At 43.6% G+C, this 18,938-nt stretch overlaps 1 protein-coding gene across 1 annotated transcript; it reads left to right on the top strand.

Moving 5' to 3' along the window:
• Positions 1–18: 18 nt before the first annotated feature.
• On the top strand, positions 19–17,015 carry LOC132328388 (mucin-5AC-like). The gene is made up of 19 exons (XM_059848207.1): positions 19–4,539; positions 4,691–4,914; positions 5,797–5,971; positions 6,165–6,415; positions 7,702–7,885; positions 8,248–8,446; positions 9,327–9,505; positions 9,740–9,809; positions 10,088–10,185; positions 10,540–10,571; positions 11,305–11,482; positions 12,059–12,163; positions 12,397–12,431; positions 12,789–12,911; positions 13,023–13,121; positions 13,799–13,927; positions 14,569–14,626; positions 15,228–15,333; positions 15,846–17,015. The coding sequence occupies exons 1-19, from the start codon at positions 246–248 to the stop codon at positions 16,051–16,053; spliced, it is 6,747 nt and encodes a 2,248-aa protein (XP_059704190.1). The 5' UTR covers positions 19–245; the 3' UTR covers positions 16,054–17,015.
• The last annotated feature ends 1,923 nt before the right edge of the window (positions 17,016–18,938 follow it).

Genomic DNA, 18,938 nt, shown 5'->3' with positions numbered 1-18,938 from the left:
AAGTGTGCACCTGGAGCGAGTGGTTCGACGTCGACTTCCCCTCCTCGGGGCCCAACCAGGGAGACTTCGAAACCTACCAGCACATCCGCGCCGCCGGCAAGCAGGTCTGCCGGCAGCCAAAGCAGATCGAGTGCCGGGCGGAGGACTACCCCGATGTAGCCATCCAACACGTGGGACAGGTCGTGCAGTGCGACGTCCACTTTGGACTGGTGTGCAAGAACGGGGACCAGACGGGCAAATTCAAGATGTGCCTCAACTACAAGATCCGCGTGCTCTGCTGCACCCCCAACTACAACTGCTCACTCCCGCTCCCCGTGATAACAACCAGCCCCACCACCAGCACCAGCACCACGTCGATCCCGTCCTCCACAACAGTGACCACCTCCACCTCCACGCCCTACATCTCCACCACCACGAGTCCCACCTCCACAGAAATCAGCACTTCCACCAGCACCTCCATCCCCACGCCGATGACGTCTACGACGACTTCCTTCACCACCCCCTGTGAGCCCGAAGTGTGCACCTGGAGCGAGTGGTTCGACGTCGACTTCCCCTCCTCGGGGCCCAACCAGGGAGACTTCGAAACCTACCAGCACATCCGCGCCGCCGGCAAGCAGGTCTGCCGGCAGCCAAAGCAGATCGAGTGCCGGGCGGAGGACTACCCCGATGTAGCCATCCAACACGTGGGACAGGTCGTGCAGTGCGACGTCCACTTTGGACTGGTGTGCAAGAACGGGGACCAGACGGGCAAATTCAAGATGTGCCTCAACTACAAGATCCGCGTGCTCTGCTGCACCCCCAACTACAACTGCTCGCTCCCTCTCCCCGTGATAACAACCAGCCCCACCACCAGCACCAGCACCACGTCGATCCCGTCCTCCACAACAGTGACCACCTCCACCTCCACGCCCTACATCTCCACCACCACGAGTCCCACCTCCACAGAAATCAGCACTTCCACCAGCACCTCCATCCCCACGCCGATGACGTCTACGACGACTTCCTTCACCACCCCCTGTGAGCCCGAAGTGTGCACCTGGAGCGAGTGGTTCGACGTCGACTTCCCCTCCTCGGGGCCCAACCAGGGAGACTTCGAAACCTACCAGCACATCCGCGCCGCCGGCAAGCAGGTCTGCCGGCAGCCAAAGCAGATCGAGTGCCGGGCGGAGGACTACCCCGATGTAGCCATCCAACACGTGGGACAGGTCGTGCAGTGCGACGTCCACTTTGGACTGGTGTGCAAGAACGGGGACCAGACGGGCAAATTCAAGATGTGCCTCAACTACAAGATCCGCGTGCTCTGCTGCACCCCCAACTACAACTGCTCGCTCCCTCTCCCCGTGATAACAACCAGCCCCACCACCAGCACCAGCACCACGTCGATCCCGTCCTCCACAACAGTGACCACCTCCACCTCCACGCCCTACATCTCCACCACCACGAGTCCCACCTCCACAGAAATCAGCACTTCCACCAGCACCTCCATCCCCACGCCGATGACGTCTACGACGACTTCCTTCACCACCCCCTGTGAGCCCGAAGTGTGCACCTGGAGCGAGTGGTTCGACGTCGACTTCCCCTCCTCGGGGCCCAACCAGGGAGACTTCGAAACCTACCAGCACATCCGCGCCGCCGGCAAGCAGGTCTGCCGGCAGCCAAAGCAGATCGAGTGCCGGGCGGAGGACTACCCCGATGTAGCCATCCAACACGTGGGACAGGTCGTGCAGTGCGACGTCCACTTTGGACTGGTGTGCAAGAACGGGGACCAGACGGGCAAATTCAAGATGTGCCTCAACTACAAGATCCGCGTGCTCTGCTGCACCCCCAACTACAACTGCTCACTCCCGCTCCCCGTGATAACAACCAGCCCCACCACCAGCACCAGCACCACGTCGATCCCGTCCTCCACAACAGTGACCACCTCCACCTCCACGCCCTACATCTCCACCACCACGAGTCCCACCTCCACAGAAATCAGCACTTCCACCAGCACCTCCATCCCCACGCCGATGACGTCTACGACGACTTCCTTCACCACCCCCTGTGAGCCCGAAGTGTGCACCTGGAGCGAGTGGTTCGACGTCGACTTCCCCTCCTCGGGGCCCAACCAGGGAGACTTCGAAACCTACCAGCACATCCGCGCCGCCGGCAAGCAGGTCTGCCGGCAGCCAAAGCAGATCGAGTGCCGGGCGGAGGACTACCCCGATGTAGCCATCCAACACGTGGGACAGGTCGTGCAGTGCGACGTCCACTTTGGACTGGTGTGCAAGAACGGGGACCAGACGGGCAAATTCAAGATGTGCCTCAACTACAAGATCCGCGTGCTCTGCTGCACCCCCAACTACAACTGCTCACTCCCGCTCCCTGTGATAACAACCAGCCCCACCACCAGCACCAGCACCACGTCGATCCCGTCCTCCACAACAGTGACCACCTCCACCTCCACGCCCTACATCTCCACCACCACGAGTCCCACCTCCACAGAAATCAGCACTTCCACCAGCACCTCCATCCCCACGCCGATGACGTCTACGACGACTTCCTTCACCACCCCCTGTGAGCCCGAAGTGTGCACCTGGAGCGAGTGGTTCGACGTCGACTTCCCCTCCTCGGGGCCCAACCAGGGAGACTTCGAAACCTACCAGCACATCCGCGCCGCCGGCAAGCAGGTCTGCCGGCAGCCAAAGCAGATCGAGTGCCGGGCGGAGGACTACCCCGATGTAGCCATCCAACACGTGGGACAGGTCGTGCAGTGCGACGTCCACTTTGGACTGGTGTGCAAGAATGGGGACCAGACGGGCAAATTCAAGATGTGCCTCAACTACAAGATCCGCGTGCTCTGCTGCACCCCCAACTACAACTGCTCACTCCCGCTCCCCGTGATAACAACCAGCCCCACCACCAGCACCAGCACCACGTCGATCCCGTCCTCCACAACAGTGACCACCTCCACCTCCACGCCCTACATCTCCACCACCACGAGTCCCACCTCCACAGAAATCAGCACTTCCACCAGCACCTCCATCCCCACGCCGATGACGTCTACGACGACTTCCTTCACCACCCCCTGTGAGCCCGAAGTGTGCACCTGGAGCGAGTGGTTCGACGTCGACTTCCCCTCCTCGGGGCCCAACCAGGGAGACTTCGAAACCTACCAGCACATCCGCGCCGCCGGCAAGCAGGTCTGCCGGCAGCCAAAGCAGATCGAGTGCCGGGCGGAGGACTACCCCGATGTAGCCATCCAACACGTGGGACAGGTCGTGCAGTGCGACGTCCACTTTGGACTGGTGTGCAAGAACGGGGACCAGACGGGCAAATTCAAGATGTGCCTCAACTACAAGATCCGCGTGCTCTGCTGCACCCCCAACTACAACTGCTCGCTCCCTCTCCCCGTGATAACAACCAGCCCCACCACCAGCACCAGCACCACGTCGATCCCGTCCTCCACAACAGTGACCACCTCCACCTCCACGCCCTACATCTCCACCACCACGAGTCCCACCTCCACAGAAATCAGCACTTCCACCAGCACCTCCATCCCCACGCCGATGACGTCTACGACGACTTCCTTCACCACCCCCTGTGAGCCCGAAGTGTGCACCTGGAGCGAGTGGTTCGACGTCGACTTCCCCTCCTCGGGGCCCAACCAGGGAGACTTCGAAACCTACCAGCACATCCGCGCCGCCGGCAAGCAGGTCTGCCGGCAGCCAAAGCAGATCGAGTGCCGGGCGGAGGACTACCCCGATGTAGCCATCCAACACGTGGGACAGGTCGTGCAGTGCGACGTCCACTTTGGACTGGTGTGCAAGAACGGGGACCAGACGGGCAAATTCAAGATGTGCCTCAACTACAAGATCCGCGTGCTCTGCTGCACCCCCAACTACAACTGCTCACTCCCGCTCCCCGTGATAACAACCAGCCCCACCACCAGCACCAGCACCACGTCGATCCCGTCCTCCACAACAGTGACCACCTCCACCTCCACGCCCTACATCTCCACCACCACGAGTCCCACCTCCACAGAAATCAGCACTTCCACCAGCACCACCATCCCCACGCCGATGACGTCTACGACAACTTCCTTCACCACCCCCTGTGAGCCCGAAGTGTGCACCTGGAGCGAGTGGTTCGACGTCGACTTCCCCTCCTCGGGGCCCAACCAGGGAGACTTCGAAACCTACCAGCACATCCGCGCCGCCGGCAAGCAGGTCTGCCGGCAGCCAAAGCAGATCGAGTGCCGGGCGGAGGACTACCCCGATGTAGCCATCCAACACGTGGGACAGGTCGTGCAGTGCGACGTCCACTTTGGACTGGTGTGCAAGAACGGGGACCAGACGGGCAAATTCAAGATGTGCCTCAACTACAAGATCCGCGTGCTCTGCTGCACCCCCAACTACAACTGCCCAATCTCCACCCTCTCAACCACCACCAGCTCATCTACCATTACTACCCTAAGTGAACCTTTCTTTTCAACAATTTCTCCTCTCATTTCAACTACTCCATGTTTCTGCAAGATTGGTGATGCAATTTTTTCACCTGGTTAGTGTGCATTTTTTTGACGTCTGTTTATTTATGTTGAGTTTTACTCCCTATGTTATTTTTGTTACTGTTTTTTTTTATCATCTTTTTTATTTTTTTCCTTTTTCTTTGTTTTTTGTTCTTCTAATACTTCTTTCTTTCTTTTTTACAGGTGACTTGATTTACAACAGAATTGATAGTGAAGGATGTAGATTCTATGCCATCTGTAGCCCAACGTGTAATATTGAACGACACACTGTACATTGTCCTGTCACTACTTTGCCAGCCACCACTTCCTCTGAGTGGTCTACAGTAACTACAACAGTTCCTTTGCCTCCCACCTCTACACGTCCTGCTTTTCATGGTTGTGTTTCCACTCTTTACCCTCCTCTACAAGTATGTAAATTGTGTGTTAGTTTTGACTTTTGAAATAATATCATTTTTTCAGTGGTACCTGATTGGAAGACTTTGTAGTCTTTTAACCTTACATGTGCTGATTGTCCCAAGTGTTTTGCTAATGATGGACAATATATTGGATATATTATATTAATTTTTCCTTTTTCTGAATTTCAGTTTTTTATAGTGCTAAAGCAAATGACAATATTCTTTTGTTACTTTATTTTTAGTAAAACTCTTTGGTGCATTGCATATGTAAGGCATCTTCTCACCGACATAATAGAAGGAGTTTTCTTATGTATCTTATATTTTCACTAAAAGGAAATATTTAAGATTTAGTCAAGGCTTGTATCTGTTTCCATTCTCCTGCCCTTTTATCTATACTTCTTTAACCTTTTTTTATTGTTATGTTCTCTGTTGACCTCGAAGTACGTTATACACAGAATAGAGAAAAGCAGTTCCTGTAACTCAATATGTGTCCCCGAGCTCCAGAAGAGTTCCTCATGCAGAAGAAACAAGTGTAGTTAAGGTTTCCACCTCCTTTTAACATTAAAAGAAGTTAATCCTGTACAATATTGACAACTTTTTTCTCTCAGTGAATATTTTCCTTTTAGGTTTTTTTTTTGGTTTTTTTTTTTTTTTTTTTTTTTTTAGTTTCAGAAAAGTAAGTGTGGTTTATTCCCCAGAACATGGTCAGAATTTTAATACCTGTAGTTGCCATTAAAAATCAATAATACCACAAATTGTAGAGAAGTCACACACATAGATTTCCTTTCCAACACCACCATTACTGGAAACATCATAGCATAAATCTAAAAAGAGGAGTGAAGCTTATACCTGTTTGCAGAGTTTTTTGAAAAAAGCTTTTTCTTCATTTTGCAGCCTGGAGAAAGATTCAAATTGTCCAACTGTACAGAAGTCATCTGTAATGGAGACAACAGTATAGAGGTAGTACCAACGTACTGCCCACCTGTAAAGGAAATTACCTGTGCAAACAGATATCCACCAATGCTGGTACCTGATGAAAATGGATGCTGCTACCGATATGAGTGTCAATGTAAGCATCAATAGATACAGGAATAGCATTAAAAAAAAAAAAAACAAAACCAAAAAAAAACCCCAAGCTTTACACAGATTATATGGGCATTTTCATTTCTTAGGGTTGCTCTATAAATTGCAGTATTTTCAGGTTTTAAATTTTCTTCTACCTAAATTCTCATCTTAATCTTACAAATATTTTCTCTGTACAGGTGTGTGTAGTGGATGGGGTGATCCTCATTACATTACTTTTGATGGAACCTATTATACCTTCCTTGAAAACTGCACTTACGTCCTGGTGAAACAGATTGTCCCTAGATATGACAACTTCCGTGTTTACATTGACAATTATTACTGTGATTCAAAAGATGGACTCTCCTGCCCTAAATCTATTATTATTTTCTACAAATCTGCAGAAGTGGTACTGACTCGTCAACTCATGAATGGTGTGATGACCAATGTGGTAAATATATTTTTTCTATTTTTGCAAAAAAGGAAGAGTGTCTATAAGCCTTACTGATGCTATTTTGAGATACGGTCTGTTAGAATATCACATCATGGAGGTGATCAGGGCGGAGGGTATCACTAGGGGGAAAAAAGGATGCTAAGAACAAAATTCATATTTCATGAAAACTGGTACATTGTGCCATGCACTTATGTAAACAAGCACACTTTGAAAAACGCAAATTGCAAGCAGGAATCTTCTCCTGGGGGGAAGATGGATATGTATCCCTTATCTGCTGGATGACTGCTTTCTCTCCATATGGAACTTTGGCACCAAACAGCCCTGACACAATTCCCCTTTCAATTTCCTACAGTGAAGAGAGGTATAGCTGAAGAAAAGGGGTAACTTAGACTGTCATCTGACCTTCATGATCCAAATCAGTGTTGGCAAACCAATGAAAATGAAAAGATAGTCCCACTCTTATACTGGAGAATCTATTTGTTGATTAGAGAATCTATAGAAAGGGAGAAAATTTTGTCTGAATAGGCACTGTCACCTTACAGTGCCATGCCAAATTCTCAGTCAGAAACACACGTTGGTTCCCTGTGAAATAACACAGTAACTGACAATTTTAACTTGTGCTTTAGCCTCATTCAGTGAGAAGAGAGTTGCAGAATAACTTCTGACAAAAAACTATTAGGCAAATAATTTGCCTTCATTAACTCATAGAAGATACTGGCTACAAATTGAAAAGTTTAATAAATAAATATGATCACTACTACATAAAACTGGCACTAAAGGCATCTGACTTCATTTTGAATTCAAACAACTATTCCTATGTCAATTACTATGTAATGCAGAGATGGTGTGCTTATCTGGAAAAGTTACTACATAATAATGGCAGGGATGTTTCTGTAGCTAAAGAAAACTACCACACATTTTCATATGAAAAATGTTTCCAAGGCACATAATCATGAGGGATGCAATGAAAATACTTGGGATTTATATGCATAGAATACTGTGTATTAGCATACAATCATCACAAACACAGTATGTAGAGGCCATTTAGATTATAATCGCATTTTAGCAATACAGCAATACAAGCCAAGATATCAATGCAAATTGCAAATATATGCTGTCATTATGATGCCAATGGGCACTGGATGTGATGAACAACAATATGGACTTATCCATAATTATGAAGATTGTTTTAAATAATACATTTTCTAATCAGACAAAAGCAGTGCTTATTCTGATGTGGTGTTTTGGTTTGGTGTTTTTTTTTTTTTTAACCCGGCATTCAGATGTACTTCAACAAAAAGATTGTTGAACCAGGCTTCAAGAAAGATGGCATTTCTTTCTCCACTCTTGGCATCAATATGATTGTTGAAATAGAAGAAATTGGTGCAGTCATCACCTTTAGTGGTCTGATTTTCTCTGTCAAGCTCCCATACAGCAAATTTGGCAACAACACCGAAGGACAATGTGGTAAGAAGGCTGCACAGACTGGAGAGGGTCCTCTTTCCCCACCCCTACCTTGGTTATGCTCACCCACTCTGGCTATGCAGTCTTACAATTGACTGAGATTTTTAAACAGCAGTAATGGAAATGAGTACAGTTTTGCCCTTCAACTTCTGTAGGATGTCAAAAGCTCAATATTTCTTTGGGGCTGAGGTTTTACATCTGTTTGTTTTTTCCATAACCTAAAGTTCAACCTAGAGAAAGTGCTCCCTAGGAAGCAAGGCAAAATATGCATTTCATGAGCACATCACACCTAAACATATCAGCCCAGGATTGTGTTGTGCATCTCTGATGTGGCTTAGGAGACTTACCCACCTTGTCTCTTCCAGGAACATGTACAAACAATAAAGCAGATGAATGCCGCCTACCAAGTGGTAAGATCATTTCCTCCTGTCCCCAAATGGCTCATCACTGGATTGTTGACAACAACAAGTCATGCCATGGAATACCAATACCACCAGCTATAACCACACCTCCACCAAAGCCGCAATGTCAAACACCTCCACTCTGCAAACTTATCTTGAGCGAGTAAGAAAAAAAATTCATTTTTTCTAGATGCAACTGTCTCAGTATCTTACAAGAAGAATAACAGCTATAGCTTTAGCATGTGATAATAACTGAAAACGTCAGCTTAATGACAGAATATATATGGTAGAAGGCCTTTGCAAAAGAAACTGGTCTGCCTTAATGATTTACATGCTAAAGGTAACTGAGCAAGGAGAGGTAAAGTCAGAAAACCAGGGATGCAGCAAGCACTAAAATCAATACTCCCTGAATGCCATACTTCTGGAGTTTGTTCATTAAGTATTAAGCAAAGACTGAGCTCCAAATTTGAAGTGGGTCTTCTGTACAAGTCATAGAGAAGCCAGTTACCAAACAGGTGAAGAGAGCAGATGCAAACAGCTGAGAAATATCCTCCTTTCTTTGTACATTTTACCTAAAATATGGAGTTCCAAAAGCGCAAAGGCTTGCTTCCTGAAGCATGTCCTATACCTGTCTAGGCTGACAAGGTTACTTATAAAAGCCCTCTTATACATGCTTTCTGTAGTGTCTAGTAAGTTTGGAGCTATTTTATGTGTGAATTTTCTATTGCTACTTTTTTCTTTCCTTTTTTCTCAATATAGTGCAGTCGCCTTTTACACTGTATTTCTGGTGTCAAGCCACTAAAAAGTTGTGTACACATACAGAAATACTATGACCATTAGGAAAAAAGGCACTAGAGATTTCTTAATCTTTCCTGAATCTATCTCCCAGCTTACTGGCTATTCCTAGGGTCTTGTTTCTCATAATACTTTCCATTCTGAAGCAGAGTCACATGGTACTAACTGGAAAGTGTTGTCTGACAGGAACAGACTTTGTAAAATGGCTCATTAATATAGAAGGGCATTGCTTTCTTTACTCTCTGCAGGGTTTTTGCAGAATGTCATACTGTGATACCCCCAGAACCATTTTTCAAAGGCTGTGTTTTTGATGGATGTCGCATAGATGATGAATCCATGCAGTGTTCCAGTTTGGAGATATATGCTACAGAGTGTGCTGCTAGAGGTGTCTGCATTGACTGGAGAGGAATGACCAACAACACATGTCGTAAGTATTGCAGGACTCAAAATGTGTGTGATAAATGATAAAAATTAGTGTTTGATTCACTAAACACATCTTATATCTGACACTTGGTTACTGTCTACAAAAATCCAGTGGGGTCCTTTCTCACAGAAGCTGCAGGTTAAGAAGGCAAAGCTGTAGTAATTTTTTTCTGAGAAAAAAAAAAAGCATCTAGTGTCAATTTTTAATTTTTTTTTTTTTTTGTCTTTTTCCATACAGCATTCAGCTGTCCATCAAGCATGGTATACAAGCCATGCGGGCCCATTAATCCAGTTACCTGTGACCAAAGGTACGAAAAAACAAGAACACCCCACCCTGAAGCACCTGCTAATATTTTTCTTATCTATCTACTTTCCTCAGAAATTTGAGTTATTTCACAATGAAATGTGCTGTGAATTTCACTAACTTATTCAAGATTTATAAATACCAGTCAGTTCTAGGAACAGGTGCTTCCTGTTGCCCTTCAGAAAGTGTACATTTTTTGTCTCTCTTGTACCTGACATGATATGCTGCTCTGCCTCACCACAAAAGTGTTGTATTCAAGCATAAATATTCTTCCCATTCCAGCTATCAGCGTCCTGGCTATGGAGTAACTGAAGGCTGTTTCTGTCCTGAAGGAATGACACTCCTGCATGCAGAGAGCAACATCTGTGTCTCTGAATGCTGTAAGTCATCTGTAGCTAATTTGGGGAATAAACAGAGATAGGGATTGTTATTCAGGAGGCCTGAGTCATCTTCTACGTGGTCAGATCATTGCACATCAGCTTCCCTAAGTGTCCACAGTTAGAAATTGAATAATAGTCAATATAACCCTTTTTTCCCCACCATCCTTCCTTATGTAAGACTCACCAAGGTGGTAGAACTCTACAGTTCAGCAAAATTAGTCTGCATGTTCATTTTCTTGTTAGCTTTATCTTCTCAGTACTTTTATTTGAAACTGCACATATGTATTCCTTTGTCAGTTGTCAGTGGTGTAAATACCCATTCATTTGTTTCTCTTTTTTTCTTTTTCTCTCTAGTCTGCAGAGAACCAAATGGAATGTCCAGACAGGTGAGTATCACAATGAATGTGGCTTAATTAGCACAGACGAGTGAAACAAGATATTTAGTGTTCCACTAAACAAAAGCTTTGTCAAAAATGTTTGTTCACTTTCAGTCTTAAAAATAATTAGTACTAGAGCACCCCTAAGAAATTTAACAATAAATGATAAAATGAAATTCTTTCATTCACCTCACATACAGGAAAAAAAAAAACTTTAAAAAAAAGAAAAGAGAGAGAAATGGTAGCAGTGGAAGTTAGCCATATATGCTTACTTTATTTTCACAAATTTGGCTTGCTAAAATTACTAGAAATGAAGGAAGAGATGGATAAAAAAGTTTGCCTGTTGCTTATCATGTACTTATCTTGCATTCTTAGTTCCTCAGCTGCACAGAAATCAGCAACCTAATGTGAAAACGATATGTCATATGGTCATTTCTTGTTCAAAAATCAATGTGAGGCTCAATCACTTCTCCTTTAGAACTCCTGTAACTCTCATACTAACACTATTAAGAAATAAAAAGTAATAGCTTTGTGAACTCAGAACCTTTAGCAGCTTCAAATGTCTTCCCAGAATAAGCAGTTTGAGGGTCTCCTATGAAATCTAGAATATGAAAGAGCTGATATAATCAGTTATCACTATATGCACGAATATGTTAACTAGAAGCAAATAAGATTATTTTGGTTTAATTTTATAGTTAATTTTTTTTCTTTCTTTTGTCTGTGTTTTTTCTTTTTTATTTAGCCAGGAGAAAAATGGACAAAAGATTGCCGGGAATGTGTCTGTGACAAAAATACTCTTGAGGTGAAGTGTACAAAGCACAAATGTTCTCTGACACAGCAAGTATTTTGTGAAGAACCAGGTTACATGCCTGTTGAGATACCAATACCTGAAGATCCATGCTGTACTAGGACTGAGTGCTGTGAGTACTGTCTTGGTTCTTTATCATGGGGAATAGATTCTATAATTTAGGAAACTACAGCAATAATTTTGCATTTTTTAATACTTTGCATTGATGTCATAATGCTTTTTAGAGCCTTCCTGCAGAGCATACAGTAAATGCCTGAAAATAACAAATTTAAAGATTAAAAGATTTTATATAGTTAGACATAGAAAAGTAACTGAAAATCTCCTATAATTTTACATTGAAAGCCTTTAATACTGCCACTATCTGAAACAATATTCAAAAACCATTCACAACATTTTTGGTTTCATTTCAAAGACCAGTATTAGGAAAATTAACTTAAATTTCTCTTTGAAATTATCTCTTTCCAGCAATTACTACTCTGTTCTTCTCAGCGTTTTGTTTCACAAAGATTATGGGAAAGCCCATCACATTGAAAACATCTTGGCACATAGAATGAGTTAGTCATTAAACTATCTTGTGTAAACACCATACCTACCCCATGGGAAGACTTCAGAAGTTCATGTAAAACAAAATTGCTTTAATTCAAAAATTCTGAGCTTATTATTTTCTGTATTCTCTTACATGAAACAGACTGCAACACAAGCCTCTGCAGTGACATCACACCCCAGTGCTTAGAGGGACAGGAAATAATCACAATAATGCCACCTGGAAACTGCTGTCCTGTCTTTGAATGCAGTAAGTATTGTGCACCCTCCTCACATCCTATTTACTGTTGCGTTTTTCTAAGTTACAAAAACCTTATAAGAGAGTGATGCAAGTTATGTGTGGTATCATATTGGGCCTAGTTGTGAATGAGTGTTTTAAGGCCACTGCCACAGGCTTATGAAATGGGCCTACAAAGCTACAAAACAGAAGTTTTTTCATGCATTTTTGTCTCCTGAAACTTACACCTCCTTCTTCCTTTACAGGACAGGGCTGTGTAGTCAACGAAACCTATTATGCAGTAAGTACACAGTTACTCACTATAAAATATACCCTGACATAGTTCACAGTGCAGTGTGTTTGAGACACCTAGCATGGTCCATATTTCGTAGGAAGACCTGAAATAAAACATTATTCATTGTTTCACTGAGGTTAACACCCTCTGTACAAGCAACATCTTGTTCTGCTCTCCTTTCTACATTAGCAAACTTGATTCCAAAATCGTTATTACCAAACCAGAAACTCTGCTTAAATAAAACAACCAAAATTGTATTTATGGCTAGCTTAGCCTATACATAGTTCATCTTTGTATTTTCTGTGACGTGTATACATGGAGCAACTTGTTATAACTGACTACTAATTTTCCAACTTTCCCTAGCCTGGAGCTGCCATTCCATCAGGGCCCTGTGAAGAATGTACCTGTTCTGCATCCTCTCCCTCGAGGCCTCACCACCTCGCGGTCACGTGCCAGCCTGTTATCTGTGACACATACTGCCCGCTGGTGAGTGCTGCTCTGCTGCCAGAAATTCCTGCCCCACTCAGCTTGAATAACCACCAGTTCAGGTCAATGACCTGACTTAATGCCTTTGTCTCTCCATTTCTTTCAAAACAGGGCTATAAATACACGGTGGAACCCGGACAGTGCTGTGGCACGTGCAAGGCAGCAGCTTGTGTAGTGACTCTGGGAGACAACATTACACATGTGCTCCATGTAATTACCTCTGGTTTATTCACTTTTGGGGAACTCTGCTGGTCTTTCCATTCTTTCCTCTCCTGGTGTTTGCTCATGTTTATCTCCTCCATCTTTTCTCATATTAGATAAATGCTTACTCAGGCAGGGGCTGGACAAGCTCCACACAGCCTAAACAATACCCTGCACCACAAAATGCCAGTTCTAAAACTTCTGGAAACAACTGTGCTATGATACTGAACAATGGCTTTCAAAAATCAAGACAGGAAAAGACATAGGTGAAAGCAAAGGGATTTTGTTTGCCTCCAGTTCTGAAACTGTAGCACCCATTTTGCTCAAAGGATAATTTTATCTGTGGAGGCATTTTGACACATCCATAAATTCTAATGACAAAACCATTGAAATGCAAATCATTCTTTCCAAATGAGTCCATGTGCTTACCCTATTCACACAAAAAGCACATCTACATCCATATAAAAATAGAGCCTCTTCACTTAGTTAATGAAAAACACTTAATAGCAGTATGATAATATTGCAAATAATTATCAGCTGAAATTCAAGGAAATTGTTCGGAATAATCAAACTACTAAACACAGCAACAACAAGACATTGGAGGGCTTTTGTTTCATTTTTAATATAGGACGATCCTAATTTGTTTTAATTTTTGTTTTAATTAAATTTTAATTTAATACTTTCAGGAAGGAGAACACTGGAATCCACCTGGTGATAACTGTACTGTTTACACATGTGAAAAACATGCTGACCAGTTCATTCAAGTCATCAAAGAGGCAAGCTGTCCTGCCTTTAACCATGACGAGTGTGATCCAGTAAGTACTGTTCTTCCAGTTCTCATTTTTGGAAAGGTTGCAGCGCCTAACACCAGTGATAGAAGGATCATAGTGTCCAATAAAAATAACTAGCAGAAGAATCATGCAGGAAGTAGCTCTCCTTTTATCCTTTCTGAACCTGGTCCCAGTCAAATTTTATCTCAGAAAAGCAACTCAAAATTAAAATGTGTGCTATAAAAATCCTCACTGAGGATCAGACATTAGAGAAAAAGATACAGCATAATATTTTGGATTCCTTAAAGTGTCAAGTGACCTAGAAGCAAAAATCAGCTTCTGGCAAGTAATTTATTTCATTCATTGTGTTGCCCTGTCTGTTTTAATCCTTCACCTTTACTGACTTGGGTCACAATATTTTGACTTACTTCTGCTAGGAGCTTTATTGCTTGCTGAAATTATACTACTAAACTGAGGGTTTTCCTCCATTTCAACTTTCAAATCACTACTTTAATACTGATAAGAGTTATGTGCCCTTAATATTTAGCCTTCCTTGAAATTAGATTCCATGGCAATACAAAAATATACACAGTCTCTGGTGCCAGAGAAAATTAGGAAGCAGGGAAAGTCTGCTTTAGCATGCAGATATGAAACCTGAGTTATCTTTTTATGTTTTCCCACTTAAGGATGATATCAGGCTATCTGATGATGGCTGCTGTTTAGTGTGCAGAAGAGTGCCGAAACGTAAGTAATAATAATTTTGTTACAAGTATTGATTATATGTGCCTGGTTAGGTATATTAGCCCATTTTGCACAATGGGTGCATAGACAGAAGAGGTAAACTGACTAGGTTTGGGTTCACTGCTTCACTGGGGTGAGAAAGGGAACAGGTGGAAAAGAAAGAGGACATTTCTACTATGCATCATAGGTCCCAGTAAAACAGATAGTGAACTCTCCTATCCCCTACTGTTAAATGCTGGCTTTTTTGTGGGAGGGTGAGGACTATGACTACTCTCCAATTTCCATAGATACATTCTCTTTAAGGAGGAAAGTGAAGCCAGTTCTGAGAGATGGGTGTGCATCAAGCAGTTACCACAATACTGTTCTTAATTTCTGCATTCTGAATAAAGTTGCCTAAGAAAAAGGGAGTTTCATCCACTGATAACACAAACAGCAAGTCTCATTTGGCCCTCAGCAATTAAAAGAAAAATGCATTGTGACTTGGTTTTCTATTTCAGTTCCATCCACCTTAGTTTTCAGTTACAACCTGTCGTATCATACACAGCTGTCTGTTTATATGCACGTGTATTTTAACCTGTTTTCCTTTGCTTTGTGATGACCTCAGTCTGTATGAAGTACAATATGACTACTGTCATCAGCTACAACGGCTGTGTGTCTCCTGCACCTGTTGAGATAACATACTGTGAAGGCAGCTGTGATGCTTACTCACGGTAAGTAAAAGATAATGGTGGCCTCTTGTCTTCTATTCTTTACACCAGTTACATCCAGCAAATCACAAGTGTTCTTCTGATGTGTCCAACAACCACCCAGTCATCAACTCTTTCCCTTGTGCTAATTAACATGACATTGTGCTCGCTTGATTATCTCGAGACTCAGTGTTCAACAGCCTGTTCAGCATCATAGTGAATAGATCAAAATTTTAATTTTGCCCATTTAAAACTGAGGTTATTTGTTTCTCATTATTATTGCACTGGACTGGCTCACTATGTGATCTCGAATAATTCTTTACTTTTTCTGTGCCTTAATGAAGACTTAGAGTCATAAATTTTTACAATGAGGAGCAATTTACCTGTATTTCACCACAATACTCTAAGACTAGTAATATTGAGCAATAGTCCCACATGCAAGCACAAAACTTCTGGTTATGTTTTGTAATGGGTGGGAGGGGCAGAATTTATTTCTCACATAAATTCTGAATCTTTCTCGTTGGTTTTTCTATCAGATATTCTCAAACGACAAACACGATGGTGCACAAGTGCTCGTGTTGTCAGGAAATGGAGACCAGCAAGAGAGAGGTGACTCTGATGTGCAGTGATGGAACCTCCCTTGATCACTCCTACACCTACGTGGAGAAATGCAGCTGTGTGGATGCTGAGTGCTTTACCCTAGGCAACACCCAACAGGAGACACAGCAGACAAAGACCTCTTAGGAGCAAGGAAATGTCAAAAATTAGAACTAGAGAGAAGTCCTCAAACAAGGGCTGAGCATAAGACTAAATAAAGAAACTTCAAAAAATACAAAAGTGTCAAGAGCAGCTAAAATTTTGGATGAACAGATTGATGTTTTCTGCATAAACCCCCAGTATGTCTGTCTACAGAATTTCAGCTTTCATTATCAATGTATCTCCCTTTGGTTTTTACATCTTTTCTTTTACACCTTAAGAGGTGTAAGTTCATCTTGACATTTTCTGTTCATTTGTCTTCTGGGAAGTGCTGGACTTTTAATAACACTTTCATTCCAATTCACCGAGAAAAATCAAAAGACAAATCCAGAAAACTAACCAAACCTAAGGAAAACTGTACCCCTCTGCTTCTATATGTTTATCTTTTTTTTTTGTTGAGGAAAACTTAGAGGGCATAAAGCCAAATCTTTTCAAAACTATAAACTTCAATATTTTGAACTATATATAATGGACATATTTCCCTACATGTTTTTGTGAGGAAAAGGAAAATCCTATTGTGAGAAGCTGCTGCACACTACTTTTTGTTTACATAACACCATCAGCATAGTAGCTGTATGAAAATATGGATTTTTTATTTTATTTTGTTATGTGGTTAACTGTTTACAGAAGAAATATATATATATATATATGTATTTGCCAACAGAGGCATATGAAGGATTTTTGTAAACAAAAGTATAATAATAATAATAATAATTGTAAATTCTTTCCTAGGAAGCTTTAAAAAGTTGGACCACTACTATTTATTACTTTTTTTTTTTTTTGAAAACTGATTTATTGGGTAATTTCTTTCAGAATTAATGTTATCCCATTTCTTAGTCTCAGTTGTGTTGTCTGGGTATGGTATATTTTCTCTTGTTTTTGAATATTATTTTATTTTTGTTCCTTAAGACACAAAAAGCAATTATGATTAATAAATTTTGAGCATTTTACAGCACGTCTGCTTTGCCTTTTCAGTGAATCCCTTGTGTGAGAGTTACTGGGTCCATAAAACACAGTTTCAGGTCAAAAGTCAGTGTGGTACCTAACACCCTATAGAGCTTTGATACTGCTTTGAATGAAAAACACTCAAACCCAAACATTTGGAAGTGTTCCAAGCACATCACCTGAGCTGCCATCACTTAGTGAACCTTTAGAAAGCAAGCACCTCTCTGACTCTGCACGTTTTGTAGCCCTGAAAGTCCTTTACCTGACTGGCATAAACTAGCCAAAGTATTTCAAACCAGTCTGTCTCATGTCTCTCCAGTTTTGGAGCCCACTGCAACATAAATAATTCTCTGGAATTGCACTGCTGTAAATCTATGTGGCTGCTACTGAGAGGAAAGCTCATGTGTTTACAAACAATTTGCTGGGTGAAGGCTGGGTGTTAATGTTATTGAAATGGGTCCCGATGTCTCTACTGACTTTGGGCAGCAGGTTTGTGTCAGAGCCCAGGCAGTTCTGCTCCTGAAACAGACAAGGGTCTGCACAGCCTGAGTTTCTGAACTTTAGGGTGAAATGGCAGGTTCAAGGTGGGATATGTGGGAGGGGTTCTGGAAGGCTGAACCTTCCTGGTGCCTCAGCCACTGGGGAAAGGGAGAGGGCAACACGCACCGGGAGTTCAGGATAAAGGTGGTGTCCCCTCGGAAACCTGGAGAGGAAATGTCACAGGTGCCTGCCCTGGTGGACTCTCTCCCTTTATTCAAATAAAATTGCAGGACTCCTCGGTCTCCTTTTTGGACATAAGCTTCTCGGATTTGTGGAGTTTTTCTTGCACTACTCAGCTTTAGTAACAGGGTACTTTGAACCGGCCGCCACAGCTCTGACTGTACATTGTATAATGCCAAGCAACATCCTGTCAATAACTGCTCTACGATTTGGAAGGGGAACAGTAAAAAGCTGACGTTTTTTACTAAACTTTTCTCCTACCTTACAGTTTGGATGGCTCAACAGAGGGAGTAACAGGGTGCCCTGCAGCATCTTAGGTTGCTCTCACACCTGATTTTCTTGTGCAGATCAGTAACCACCCTATACTTTCCCCTTCAGAGGCGAGCACTGAGCTTTCCGTGAGAAACACTAACACCACCGTACTTCCTGCTGGCAGAAATCCCGAGCTCCGTCCCAGCTTCCTGTAGACTCATTGCTCTTTTTTTCCATGCCTCGGGCTCTTTTGCTGCCCAGCGAGGCCCCCAGGTGGCACCCTGCTCTGTTCCTCCCTTCCCGGCTAACCCGCCGGGCTTCCCCGGGCAGCACTGCTACCGAATTCCTGACCAGTCCGGTGTGTAACAGAGCTTCTGGCCTTACCAGGCAGGCTGGGAAATGATTATTCTCCTGGTCATTCTGCAGAAGGGAAATAATATCTATAACAGAAAAGTAATTATTATGTGCTTTGTTGGTCCACAGCAGCTCCTTGCCCACCATTAACCTACTGAAATGGCAGATTTCCTGCAAGTTGCTTCAAGACCATTGGTTGTTTTCCCATACAAAGCCTGTATTTCAGCATCCTAGAAGATATCCTGTTTCCTGGAGAGCCCTGTGTGTAATGTCTGCACCACCAGCCATTTCATACACTGAAAGAGAAAAAAATAATACCGTGAGGAAGAAGAGAAGGGGAGACATGTGGCACGTGGAAAGACTGACAGGTGATAATGGCAGGGACAGCAGAGTTTGGTGGCATAAGAAGAAAAACCAGAAATAGAAGCGAGGGCACTGACAGGCTTCAGTCCTGGCATGGGGAGACAGGAAGCAAGGGGAACATAAGCCAAGGTAAATCATGGAGGCACACCAGGGCTGTGGCTGAGGAAGTACTGGAGACCCTGCCTTGGAGAAGGAAGGATTTCTATCACAGATGCAGTCCCAGTGCTGGGAAAGAGCAA

This window comes from Haemorhous mexicanus, chromosome 6 (assembly GCF_027477595.1).
Source record: "Haemorhous mexicanus isolate bHaeMex1 chromosome 6, bHaeMex1.pri, whole genome shotgun sequence".
NCBI lineage: Eukaryota > Metazoa > Chordata > Aves > Passeriformes > Fringillidae > Haemorhous > Haemorhous mexicanus.
The sequence above is the reverse complement of the archived record's forward strand: the minus strand, read 5'-3'. Positions and strand labels throughout refer to the sequence as shown.